This window comes from Vombatus ursinus, unplaced genomic scaffold (assembly GCF_900497805.2).
Source record: "Vombatus ursinus unplaced genomic scaffold, bare-nosed wombat genome assembly UNPS02014163.1, whole genome shotgun sequence".
In the NCBI taxonomy this organism is placed as follows: Eukaryota; Metazoa; Chordata; class Mammalia; order Diprotodontia; family Vombatidae; genus Vombatus; species Vombatus ursinus.
Window position 1 is genome coordinate 761579 of NW_020953941.1, and position 13948 is coordinate 775526.

The 13948-nt window shown below is 34.2% G+C and overlaps 2 protein-coding genes across 2 annotated transcripts; one reads left to right on the plus strand and one right to left on the minus strand.

Moving 5' to 3' along the window:
• Nucleotides 1-235: 235 nt before the first annotated feature.
• Nucleotides 236-1174, plus strand: LOC114040991 (olfactory receptor 4S2). The gene has a single exon (XM_027859212.1). It carries the CDS (start codon nt 248-250, stop codon nt 1172-1174), a length of 927 nt encoding a protein of 308 aa, XP_027715013.1. The 5' UTR covers nt 236-247.
• A 10763-nt stretch (nt 1175-11937) lies between these two features.
• LOC114041018 (olfactory receptor 4P4-like) lies at nt 11938-12870 on the minus strand. Its single transcript, XM_027859225.1, has one exon. It carries the CDS (start codon nt 12868-12870, stop codon nt 11938-11940), a length of 933 nt encoding a protein of 310 aa, XP_027715026.1.
• Nucleotides 12871-13948: the final 1078 nt, after the last annotated feature.

A 13948-nucleotide genomic window follows, 5' to 3' on the forward strand; every position in this document is an offset into this window, starting at 1 on the left:
TCAAGAGCTCGTAAGAACTTGTTTTAAATTTAGACTCATATTTTATGTGGTTTCGTGATTCAGTCCTTTCCTCAGTTACAAATTAGAGATATACTTATCTCATAAAGTTTCAATAGAATAAAAAAGCACCAATGAAATAGAAAAGGTCATTATTATTATTTTAATTTATGCTATTGATTTTTTTTCTGCATCACGTCAGATGGACTGATTTTTTTTTCTGGACTATGCAGCTACACAAGAAAAATCCATGGAGAACATAAACAATGTCACTGAATTTGTCTTCTGGGGGCTTTCTCAGAATCCAGAAGTGGAGAAGATATGCTTTGGGGTGTTCACCTTCTTCTATACAATTATTCTTCTAGGTAACCTCCTCATAATAACAACAGTCTGCACTGGGAACCTTTTCAATTTACCCATGTATTTCTTCCTAAATTACTTATCTTTTGTAGACATTTGCTATTCCTCCGTCACAGCCCCCAAGATGATTGTAGACCTATTGGCATTGAGGAAAAGCATCAGCTATGCAGGTTGCATGATGCAACTGTTTGGGGTCCACTTCTTTGGTTGCACAGAGATCTTTATCCTCACAGTGATGGCTTATGACAGATATGTAGCCATCTGTAGGCCTTTACACTACATGACCATCATGGACCAGGCTAGGTGCAACAAGATGCTGCTGGGGACATGGGTGGGTGGTTTTATCCATTCCATCATCCAAGTGGCACTGGTAGTCCAGTTGCCTTTCTGTGGCCCCAATGAAATTGATCATTATTTTTGTGATGTGCACCCTGTACTGAAACTTGCCTGTGCTGACACCTATGTTGTAGGGGCTGTGGTGACAGCCAATAGTGGAACCATTGCTCTAGGGAGCTTTGTTATCTTGCTAATCTCCTATACAGTCATCCTGGTGTCCCTGAGGAAGCAGTCAGCTGAAGGCAGGCGCAAAGCGCTCTCCACCTGTGGTTCCCACATAGCTGTGGTCATTATATTTTTTGGACCCTGCACATTCATGTATATGCGACCTGACACAACTTTTTCAGAAGATAAGATGGTGGCAGTGTTTTATACCATTGTCACCCCCATGTTGAACCCCTTGATTTACACACTGAGAAATGCAGAGGTAAAGAATGCCATGAAGAAGTTATGGACCAGGAAAATCTTTCTAGAGCAATAATTGGTACAGTAGTAGTAAATATTCCCTTCAGTTCTTGTCAGAAATATCAAATGTCAAAATATATCAGAAATGCCTAGCTTTATCACATTTCCCCCTTTTCCTTTTTCCACTATCTCTTAAACTTCCTTTTTGAATCACTCAAATCAAGAGATATTGTCATTCTACCAAACAGTAAACATTTATGAAATATTTACTATGTGCCAGGCACCAGAGTAGCTAGGAGACATAGTGGATAGAGGACGGGGCCTGGAGACAGGAAGATTCATGTTCCTGAGTTCTAATCTAGCCTAGAATATTTACTAGTTGTGTGACCCCGGGCAAATCACTTTACCTTATTTGCCTTAATTTCATCATCTGTGAAATGACCTAAAGAAGGAAATATTAAACCACTCCAGTGTCTCTGCCAGAAAAACCCCAAATGGGGTCATGAAAGAGTCAGGATAAATGAAATTACAGAAAGACAACCAGGTCCTGTGTGAGATTATGGGGATATAAAGATAAAAATGGATCATAGGATTATAAATTTAGAGTAGGAAGAGATATTAGAGGTAGTCTCATCAAATGACTGGAAGAAATGGACTAATTGACAATGAAAAGAGAATTCTCATCTTACAGAGAAAAATAAGGCCCAGAATGTTGAGCCAACAAGATTTTATTAAGCTCTCACCTTGTGTTTTGCATAGTACTAAGTACCAAGGACAAAAGTAAAAATCAGAACAGTAAGTACATTCAATGTTCTAACCATCTAATAGGCCTCAAGGGAGAAGATAAGAGATTGTCTAAAGTCATTTGACTATTTAGTATCAGGGGCAGGATTCACACGTAGATCTTCCTGACTCAAAGGCCTCAGTATTCACTGAAGACACCACATTGCATTGCTTCTCTCACAAAGAGGAATAAAGAAAACAGGCAATAACATCTACTTACATTTCTAAACATTTACGAAGCGCTTTCTTTCCAACCACCTTGTGAGTCAAGGTTTATTAACCCTTTGATGCATGTGAGGAAATAGGCTTGGAGAGGATAAGTAAATTCCTTAGTATCACACAGTTGTCGAGTTTCAAAGTTGTGAATTTTAAATTAGGTCAGGACATCATAGGGTTTGGAACTGGGGGAAATGTAGAGATCAGTTTGTCTAATCCATTTACATTCACTGAATTTCAGATCAGGAAGGCACCTCTAAGCCATGTATTCCCACCTGAGCCAAAACCCATTTTATAGATGAAGAATACAAGTTTCATATGGTTGACATGACTCACACATGGTCACAAAGAGTCCAGGATTCATACCACATTCTGCTTAGTTCCACTCAATATCTTTTAAAAAAAATGCATGTCTGAGTTAGCATCCCTACTATAACATATTCCTAAAATGATCATGTAGACTTTCCTTTAAAAACTATAGTGATGAGGTGTCCAATTCTTATTAAGGCAGTTTATTCTCCAGCTCATTTTACAGATGAAGAACTTGAGGCAAACAGGATTAAGTGAATGGAACAGCAACTAAGTTTCTGAGGCCCGATTTGAACTCAGGAAGATAAGTCTTTCTGCTCCAATCTGGGAGCTCCATCTGCTGTGCCATCTAGCTGCCCTGCTGAGGCAGTCTATTCCACTTTATAATCCTAATTGTTACTGAGTTGTTTTTCCCTAATATCAAAACCCAAAATGTCATTCCTAGTTTTGTCCTGGGAGGAGGGGGAATAAGCAGGACCATTTTCATTGATTTTGTACATGATAATAACTATCAAAATACTTGAAGATAACTAATAGATTTTCTATATTTTATACTCTTTAACAAAGTGAAAGTTCTGTATCCCCACAACTGAATTCACATGTGACATGGTGAGGATTTCATTATCTGGATCTCCATTCCCTGAATCTTACCCATTTATAACTGTTCTTCTTAAAATGGGGTATTTATCTAGAACTGAATATTGTATGGCAGGAATAATATGAATTAGTCTGAGTATGGCAGGATTATCATCTCCTAAAATCTGGGCACTCTAATTTTTTTCACCTTTTTGTTTTTTGGTGAGGAAATAGGGATTAATGACTTGCCCAGGTCATATAGCTAGTAAGTGTCTGAGGCCATATTTGAACTCAAGTTGTCTTCACTTTAGTGTTGGTGCTTCATTCACTGCATCACCTAGCTGACTCTACACTCTAATATTCTTGATGGTAACAAAGAGTCCATCATTTGTGGATCTGGGAAGAAAATTTATATAATTTATTGAAATTGAGGAAATAATGTAAAAATAGACTTTTAGAGAAACTTATAGATAGCTATTTTTTTCATATCTTATATTTGTAAAGTTGATTTTTAAAATTCAAATGTAAGTTTGTGCACTTTTTTTTGTTTTATTTTGTTTTCCCATTAAATTTTACTCTACCAGATTTGGACCAAAGTTCTAGGTTGATGATAGTTTTCTTTGGATCCTGACTGTCATTCAATGTGGTAACCATCTGCCCTAGCTTCCTGCTATCTGAAATTTGATAAGTATCTCATGTATAGCTTTATTGAAGTCACTGATAAAAATGCTAAACACTCTGGGACCACATGGTATTCTAGTTGAGATATCTTTCCAAATTTATATTGAACCATTAATGACTATTATTTCAGATTAATTATTGAACCAACTCTGATACTACTAAATCTAGTTTAAACTCTCCAAATTATCCTTCAGGATAGAATAAGGAATTTTGTCAAATACTTTGATAGCTTTACTAAATAATAAATGCAAACTATTTAGATCATAAGGCAATAAAATTACATTGAATAAAGGGATGGTGAAAAGATCGATTAAAATTACTTGTAAACTAAATAATCTAATCCTAAAGAATAAGTGGGTCAAAGAACAAATCATAGACATAAACAATAATTGCATTAATAAAATGATGACACATAGAGATCATGCCAATATTTGTGGGATGCAGCCAAAGCAGTTCTTAGAAGAAAATTTATATCTCTAAATGATCACATCAATTGAATAGAGAAACAGTAGCTCAGTGACTAAGGAATGTAATTAAAAAAGAAAAAAATAAAGAAAAAGAAAAATCTTCAAGTAAACATTATTTAGAAATCTTGAAAATCCAAAGAGAGACTAGTAAATGGAAAGTAAGAAAAAACATTTAATTAATAAACAAAATTAGAAACTGATTTTATGGGGAAAACAATAAAACAGATAAACCATTGAGTAATTTGATTTAAAAAGAAGGGAAAGAAAGGAAAATCTAGTTACCACTGTACAGATGAAAGGAATGAATTCAAAACCAATGAAGAAGAAATAAAAACAACTATTAGGAGCTATTTTGCCAAAGTATATGCCAATAAATCTAGTAATCAAAGTGAAATGGATTAATAATTACCAGAATTAAATAGAATACTTTAATCACCTAGTCTTACAAAAATAAATTGAACAAGTCATCAATGAATTTCCAAAAAACTTGTAAGGTCAAATGGATTTGTAGGCAAATTCTACCAAACTTCTAAAGAACAATTAATTTCAATATTATATAAACTGTCTGGAAAAATAGAAGGAGCCACATTGTGCAATGACTAACATTGATAAACTTAACCCTTCTCAGCAATACAAGAATCTAAGACATCTCCAAAGGTCCTATGATGGAAAATGTTATACAGATTCAAAGAAAAACCTATGGAGTTTGAATGCAGATCGAAGCATACTATTTTCTATTTTTTTCTTCTGTTTTGTTTTGTTTCCTTTTTCTGGTGGTTTCTCCTATTGGTTCTAATTCTTCCTTACAACATCACTAATGTGAAAATATGTTTAATAGGAATGAATACGTATAGCCTATTTCAGATTGTGTGCCATCCTGGGGAGGAAGTGGGGAGGGAGGGGGAGAAAAAGTTGAAACTCAAAAGCTTAGGTAAGTGATTGTTGATAAATCAAAATAAACTAATAAAAAAGAAAGGAAAACAAAAAAGAAAACAAAAACAAAAAATGAGTCTTACCATATTCATTTTAAAACACAAATATGGTGCTGATACCTAAACCAGGAATTGCAAAGAAGAGAAAAAGAAAGTTATAGACCAATTTCCCTAAATAATCTTCATGCATAAAATTTAAATGTAATAATAACAAGGAGATCACAGCAATACATCACAAGGGTCATACACTATGACCAGGTGAGATTTATACCAGGAATGCAAGGCAGATTCGATGTTAAGAACACTATCAGCATAATTGATTATACCAATAATAAAACCAATAGAAATCATATGATTAACTCAGTAGATGCAGAAAAAAGCCTTTGACAAAATACAAAACTCGAATGCATAGGAATAAATGGAGTTCATCTTTAAATGAAAAGTAGTATTTATCTAAAACCATCAGTAAGCAGTTATCCATAATGGGGATAAGCTAGAAGCCTTCTCAGTCAAGGATGAAACAAAGACACTCATTATCAACACTGTTGTTTAATACTTTACTAGAAATGCTAGCTACAGCAATATGAGAAGAAAAAGAAATGGAAGGAATTTGAATTAGCAGAGAGGAAACACAATCGTCACTCTGCACATTATACGATGGTATATTTAGAGAATCCTAGAGTATCAAGTTAAAAACTAGTTGAAATTATTAAAAACATGAACAAAGGTACAGGACACAAAATAAACCCACACAAATCATAAACATTTCTATATGTAACCAACAAAGTTCAGCAGCAAGAAATAGAAAAATAAATTTCATTTAAAATAATTGTAGACAATATAAAATGACTTGACAGTCTACATGCTAAGAGAAAACCAGAAACTGTATGAACACAGTTACAAAACACTTTACACACAAATAAAGTCAAATCTAAACAATTGCAAAAATTATTAATTGTTCATGGATAGGCCAAAACAATGTAATAAAAATGACAATTCTACCTAAATTAATCTACTTTTTCAGTGTCAAACCAATCAAAATACCAAAAATTATTTTATAGAGCTAGAAAAAAAATAAGAATAAAATTCAACTGGAAGGATAAAAGGTCAAGAATATCAAGGGATAAGAATATCAATGAAAAATAAGTGTGAAGGAAGGTGAGCTAGCCATACAAGATCTCAAACTTTATCATAAAGTTATAATTATGAAAACAATCTGGTACTGGTTAATAAACATTGTGGTGGATCAGTAGAATAGATTAGGTAAACAAGATGTAACAGTAAATAAACATAGTAGTCCAGTATTTGATGAACTCCCATCCAGGCTTTTGGAACAAAAACTCATTATTTGATAAAAACTGCTGGGAAACTAGAAGACAATATGGCAGAAAACAGATATACACCAGTATCTCACACTGTATACCAAGAAAAGTTCAAAAGGGGTACATCATTTACACTGAAATGGTGATACCATAAGCAAATTAGGACAGCATGGAATGGTATACTTTTCAGATCTATGGATAAGGGAAGCATTTTTGACCAAAGAAGATATAAAGAGAATAACAAAATGTAAACTGAATAATTTTGATTATATAAAATTTTTAAAAAAAGGTTGTGCACAAACAAAATCAATGCAAACAAAATTAGAAGGAAAACAGAAAACCGGGAAAAATATATCAAGTGTCTTTGGCAAAGAAAGCATAAGATTTTCTCCCCCATCTTCTTTCCTTCCCTCCTTCCTTCTCTCACTTCCTCCTTCCTTCCTTCCTTCTTTTCTTTCTTTCTTTGCACAAAATGACAAAAATGGAAATGTTTTACATGATTGCACACATATAACCTATATCAGATTTCTTGCTGCTTCAGGGAGGGAGCGATAGAATTTGGACCTCAAAACTTTAAGAAAAAAAAATTTAAAAAAATACCTGCAGTAGGGGAATTGTTATTTAAACCAAATGTTGGTTAAAACTTTTCCAAAGATGAAAATCAACCTATCCAAGCTATAGTTTTCAGACTTTACTATTCTCTTATTTGAAAATGTTTTATCTCTTAAAATATAGTTTATAGGGCCATCAACAATAAAAGAAGTGGTAGAAGTACATGGTAGGGTTTCATATATCACCCAAGATTAATTCCCATTGTTCCAGTGAGGGTCTGAAAATAAAGATTTATGTTTATTGTCAGTTACCATGACCCCTGTTTTCAAAATAATCTCTAAAGCTGTTTAATCCATTACCCATCTACCAAACATACTTACTCAATCCCTGTACATTGAATACTGAGTGCACCAGTACCCAGAAAGTAAAAATGTACCTGGACTCTCAGCAGAGCACCAGACTAGCATCTATTATATCTCCAGCAGCCATTACTGGATTATAAGAAAAATCTTTGCTTCATTATCACGGGACTTCGATTCTAGCTAGTCTTAGCTCCAGTATTAATTTATTCTATGATGTGGTCAAGATATTTAATTCTTCTTTGCCTTGGTTTTCTCACTTGTAAAAGTGAGGGTACTTGACTATATCATCTTTAAGGTAAGAAAATCAATCCTATTATTCCATGTGGCAAAAGCTCATTATCAACCAGCATTCATTAAGCTCTATGTACCAGGCCACAGTTCTAGCCTTCTAAATGCCTCAAACCCACATACCTGCCTACCACACTTGTCTCAAATTGTCTTAGGACTCGGACGATGCCTGTTTGTAATGAGTGCCCCCAAACTGCCTCCTGACAATGCCTTAGCTCTGATGTGTCCTCTTCCACTCTTTATCAAATAATGACAATTCATTTTTACATGACACTTCAAAATTAGCAGACTAATACCCTCAGAATATTTTTGAGGTAAGTAGCTCAAATAGTATTGTCTTCATTTTTCTAAAAGGGAAAAGTGAGAATTAGAGAGAGGTTAAGAGTCTTGTACAAGGCCACACAACTACTTAAGAGTCTTGTACAAGACCACACACTACTAAAATATTCCCTGATTGCCAACAACCTGGGCAACCCCAATGCCTATACTTGACAAACATTTCTTTCTTGTTGCTTAGCCATGGTGCCCTCTGCATGATTAAAAAAAAAGCCCTGACTTTTAAATGAAATTTTATCAAAGGTTTTTTGAACGTTTAAATAAATTGAGTCTCCTGGCAACACTTAACACCCACCACTACCACCACTGCCACACAGATACCTGTCCCCCACATGTTACCCTGATATCAAGCTATATAAAACTATTAGTAGATTGATTAGATCTAATTTTCTTGTACTTGGTTCTATATTTTTGCATGGTAGAGGATAATGATTTGTTAGGGATAGAGAACTTTCTAGACCCCAGAGAGCATTCTTAATCAACTTGGCAACTTCACAAGACTTGGAGCTTGAAAAGAATTTTCAAATCAGCCGGAAGTCAACTTACTGCCAATGGATTTTCAAAGGTATCTGGACTGTGTCAAGGGACTCAGAGGCTCTCCTCTCTTTGTCTCTCTGTCTCTATCCTTATGTGTCTCTCTACCACTGTCTCTATATCCATTTCTATCTCTCATTCTCTCTCTCTGTATCTGTCTCACTGTCTTTCTCATCTTTTGTCAGTGTTTCTCTCTGGCTGTCCCTTCTCTTTCTCTCTCTGTCTTTGTCTCTGGGTCTCTGTCTCTCTCTCCTGATTTGTTTCTCTCTCTTTCTGTATATTTGTCTTTCTATCTGTTTCTATCTCTGTATCTTTTTGTTTTTGTTTGTCTCTCTGCCTCTGTTTCTCTATGGATCTGAAACTTTCTTTTTCTGGCAATCTGCTTCTCTTTTTCTTTCTCTTTCTCTATCTCTGTTAATATGTTTGTGTTTTTTTCTGTCTGTCTCGATCTATGTATCTCTGTTTCTGTCTCTGTCCCTAAATGAGTTGCATTAATTTGTCTCTTGTGATATTTAATGAAAGGAAAGAGGGGTTGGTTGTTGGAATGTAATTTTAGGATTAAATGTTTCTACAATAGGCCTCACTTGGGCAAATTTTTGTTCCTCTCCCAAGTCATGTGTTTTTTAAATGTTTGTTATGTTCCAATTTTCTTGTTCATAATATAAGGCTTAGCATAGTACCTTCTATAAGATATATTAGTTTACTTCCATTAGAATACCAATACAAAGATAACCTCTGTAACACTGGATCATTAGATTGCAAACTCATTGAGAGCAGGAATTATTTCTGTCTCTTTTTCTATCCCCAGAGTTTACTACAATGCCTGAACACAGAGAATTCTTAATAAATGTTTACTGATTGCTTGATATTGACTGATATTATTTTGTGCATTCATGCTTTTGCTTTGTAACAGTGTACTGAAAATGAAATCTAACATAAAAACAAAAACAAAAACAAAATAAGGGACCATTATACTCAAAGAATTTCCAGAACTTGTGCTGCTAATTTCACTGGACTCCATATTAACATGAAGAAGTTAATTTTAAATAAAAGTTTATCAATGAAACTCTTTTCATCATTGATATTTTTCATTTTTGATATTTTTAGTTTTCTTTTTTCTTTCATTAATGAAATTATCCAATGGTTTCTCTTTTTCATAAAATCACCTACAAGTTCTTTTTATTTGTTTTTAAAATATAATTTCAGTTAATGGGATTGAGGTAAAAAGTGATGGGCACAACATTACGATAAAATAAGTTTCTTTAGTTTAATAAATTATATTTAATAAATTTGCATGGTAATTAGGAGCTAGTTGCATGATCAATGAAAGAGAGGTTGATAATTTAGCAACTAATAATGCAATGCCAGAATATGCCTAATTCCCATACAATTAATTCCTTTAGAATTAGGGATGAGAATAAATAAGGCAAATTAACCAATAGCAAGAGGAAAGTAGAGTTATCACCCCACATAATCTACTTATGAGAGTAGCTGAATCCTAAATCCTGTTATATCTATAACATAAAGGAGTACAGAAGTAAAAATACACATTAGAAGAGTTTATTAATTTATCAAAATAATAATTATCTGGTATAAAAAACTTAAGCATTTTTAGGTTAGATCATCTTTATCTGGAAAAATTATTATTTGGGAATTGGCTCCATTGGAACCCTATTGACCCTCACAATTCATATTTACTTCCTGACATTTTGCCAGTATTCCTGGATTTTTATTTCCTTTCCTGACATACCTTCTTCTCACTCCTTTATTACTTATATCTTTCAGGTCCACTACTTGTCCCCATATTTTTTTTATTTCATGTTCACACCATCATAGAAATCATTCTATATCAACATTTCTGCCAAGTCTCCACTCATGTCTCATAAATCTATATCATTAGTCCTCATCTCTCATGCAGTCTTTTCTTTTTATTTCTGCGAGTAGTTTTCTGAATTTCTTTTATTAAAAATAATAATCCAACATTCAGAAGACACTTTTTCCTCCCTGCTTAAATTCTTCCCTCTTCTCAATTATTTTTCATGTTACCACCATAAAACTCAGGAGCACTACTAATTTGAAACATTGGCACACTTTTGGGGGGATTTTCCTGGTGTGTGTGTGTGTGTGTGTGTGTGTGTGTGTATAAAAACGCTTTGGTCAAATCATTTCTATTCTCTGCCACAAGTTTCTCCATCTGTAAAAATAATTATGACAATGATGATTATAGTGGCTATGAGGATGATGATGATGAAGAGGATTGGATCCATGATTTTATTGACATAGAGACCTCCAAAATGAGGATAGTCCCTGTAGCACTTCAGCTTGGCCTCTTCTTTATAACACACAGTCTGAGAGAATTCTTGGAGCCCTCAGACATGAAATGACTTATCTTCGATTATGCAGAAAGTATGATTCAGTGGTGGCACATGAACCCAGATCTTCCTGGGATCATGGCCATCCATTTTGCCAATCTTTATGTCATGACAGCTTACCTTTTATTTATTTATTATATGAAAGTGCATTGAGTACTCATTTTATGTTCCTTCATGTAATATTCATAGTAACTTTCTTAAGTAGCTACCACTATTTATATTTCATTTCTTAGATTCTGTTAGATGTAAATGCTAAATCGCACTTGATGTGGGATTCAAAACAGACATAGTTAGCCATAATTGACATAGGTGATATTATTTGTTTCCTTACAGTAAAAGCTGTCATTTATGTATCACTTCAAAGTTTTCAAAGCACCTTATATAATCTTATTTAAGCATTAATAAAACTGTGAGACAGATTTTCCAACTACTATTTCCCATATTTTACAGATAAGGAAATTGAGCTTTAGAGGGCAAAGTGATTTCACCATAGCCCCATAACTCAGAATCATCAGACAAAATTGAAGTCTCATCTTCCTGACTCCAAGAACAATCATTTATCTATTGTCATGTGCTGTTTCTAAGCTTACCAAATCTAGGGGATAGTTTTTTTTAATCATATTATAGCGCTTCTTATACACATTAAGACATATCCTGTTTCCATGTACATGGATTTTATTACCCAAGAGAAAATAACAAAAACAAACTGGTATTAAAAGAAGACAAAGTTGCTATTATTCCTGGATAAAGAGAGTCACTGTATTCCTCTATGACTTCACTCAGCATCTGAAACTTTTGGACAAAGTATCTTTCCTTGGCTACCATTCCCCTACTCATGCTAAAACTAATATTGGTATGTTAACTTCTTGAATAAAGGGGTAGACTGGGGTGGGGTGTCATTTACATCTCTATTTCTGAGCACATATAGTAAGAAATAATTAAACTGTTTTCTTTTCAGTAATTGACTGTTTCATTTATTATCAACTAGAAAGTGTTAGGCTTTTCAAAACAGCATTTAGTTCTCATGGTTCAATGAAAATTGCTCAAATCTTCATCAGGTTCCAATGTGTGGGTATGTTGGGGCAGGAGAGAGAGAGACAAATTGAAATTCATATGTTTACATTGAATAATAAATCTATTTTTCTGGACCATACCTTCTGCATAGCATTTTTCATCTCTGCATTTCTCAGTGTATAAATGAGAGGATTCAACATAGGTGCAATTACTGTATAAAATATGGAAAATTCCTTGTCATTATTGCCAGCACTGGGTGGAGGGACATAAGTGGAGATACAGGGCACAAAGAAAAGGACCACAACCATGATGTGGGAACCACAAGTAGAGAGAGCTTTTCTCCTACCCTCTGATGAATATCTTTGAAGGTTATATAATATGGCAATATAAGATGAGATCAAGACCAAAAAGGTAACCAAGGCTACCATCCCATTATTTGCAATGACTGAGCAATTAACGATACTTGTGTCCATGCAAACCAGTTGCAGGAGGGGTTTCACATCACATATGAAGTGATCAATCTGGTTAGGGCCACAGAAAGGTAAACTAAGAATCATGAATAGCTGGGCAATGGAATGCCAAAAGGCCACCACCCAAGCAAGCAGAATAAATAAGTTACATCTTTTCCGGTTCACAATTATGAGATAGTGTAATGGTTTACAAATAGCAATGTAGCGATCAAAGGCCATGGACACCAGGATGAACATCTCAACACCACCTAGTAAATGAAGACTGAAGAGCTGAGTCATGCAGCTATTGTAGGAGATGGTTTTACTTTTGGCAAGTAAGTCCCTGATCAGCCTGGGTATGATGGTGGATGTATAACCCAAATCCATAAGCGACAAGTGACAGAGAAAATAGTACATGGGTTGTTGAATCAGATAACTATAGGAAATGGTAATGAAGATGACAAAGTTTCCCAAAAGGATTGCTAAATAGCATAGCGTGAAGAATATAAAACTTAAAAGCTTCATTTCCTTGTTCACGAATAGTCCCAATAAAACAAATTCGGTGACACTGTTCTGCATTGCGATGCAATTGAAGTGTGATGAGTCTGACAAAAAAAAATCACCTGAAATCATACAGAACATCACAATTACCTTTATATTTCCTTGGAATTAGAAAACCAACTCAATGTGATTTTGGAAAAACAAAACCTAGTCATAATATTTTTAGATCTAGGTCACTAGATTGTTTTAAATTTAGCCAGCTGCAGTTGTGTTTTCTACATTTAAATTAATTTTTCATTATCTTTTTCATAATTTAAATCAATTTTTGTCTATTCCTTCAAAGATTCAAGATAGCATTCAATAGCACAGCTAGCTTAAAAGACTACAAAACTGGGTAACAATTCAGCAAAAATGAACACTTTCCCTAGTGTCACTGATTATGCAAGGTGAATGAAAAATAGTAGAACTTAATAAAGCTATTGGGTAAGGAACACAGAAGACATTTATGATATAGATATTCCAATTTACAACTGAAACAGAATCAAATACAACCATTATTTAGTGAAAATGTAGGCTACAAAAATAATATGGCTAAAAATGACAAATTCCCAAAAGAAAATTCACTAATGACCAATTAACAGAGTCAAATATAGTATTAAAGTCTTTAAACATTGGAGTGAAATTTCCCAAGTAAGAGAAAGCAAGAAAGACCACAAAGCATAGCAAAGCAAGAACAGGCTAGAAATTAAATAGGCAAAAGAAGATTATCAGAAGCAATGTAAAAGGATCTCTAAGAATTTGTTTGTAATGTTGTCTTTTCTGAAAGGAAGTCATGGACTGATGAATCAATGGAAACCATTTGGTGATTATAATGGGGCCAAGGTGTGAATACTTTTGACAAGCTTCTAAGTAACTGGTACTTAGCAGATGTGTGATCAAACTGGAGTTGTGAGAAAGAGAGAATTAAAGAGAGCAGCATGTTTTCTTTTCCATTTTTCAGTCTATTTACAACTTTCATCTCTGTTCATGCTTTTTCCCTTGTATTTCCTGGATCTTTTTCTCCATTTTCTGCTTCTCCTCACCTCTGATCGCCAAATGATGCATCATTCTCTCTCTCTCTCTCTCTCTCTCTCTCTCTCTCTCTCTCTCTCTCTCT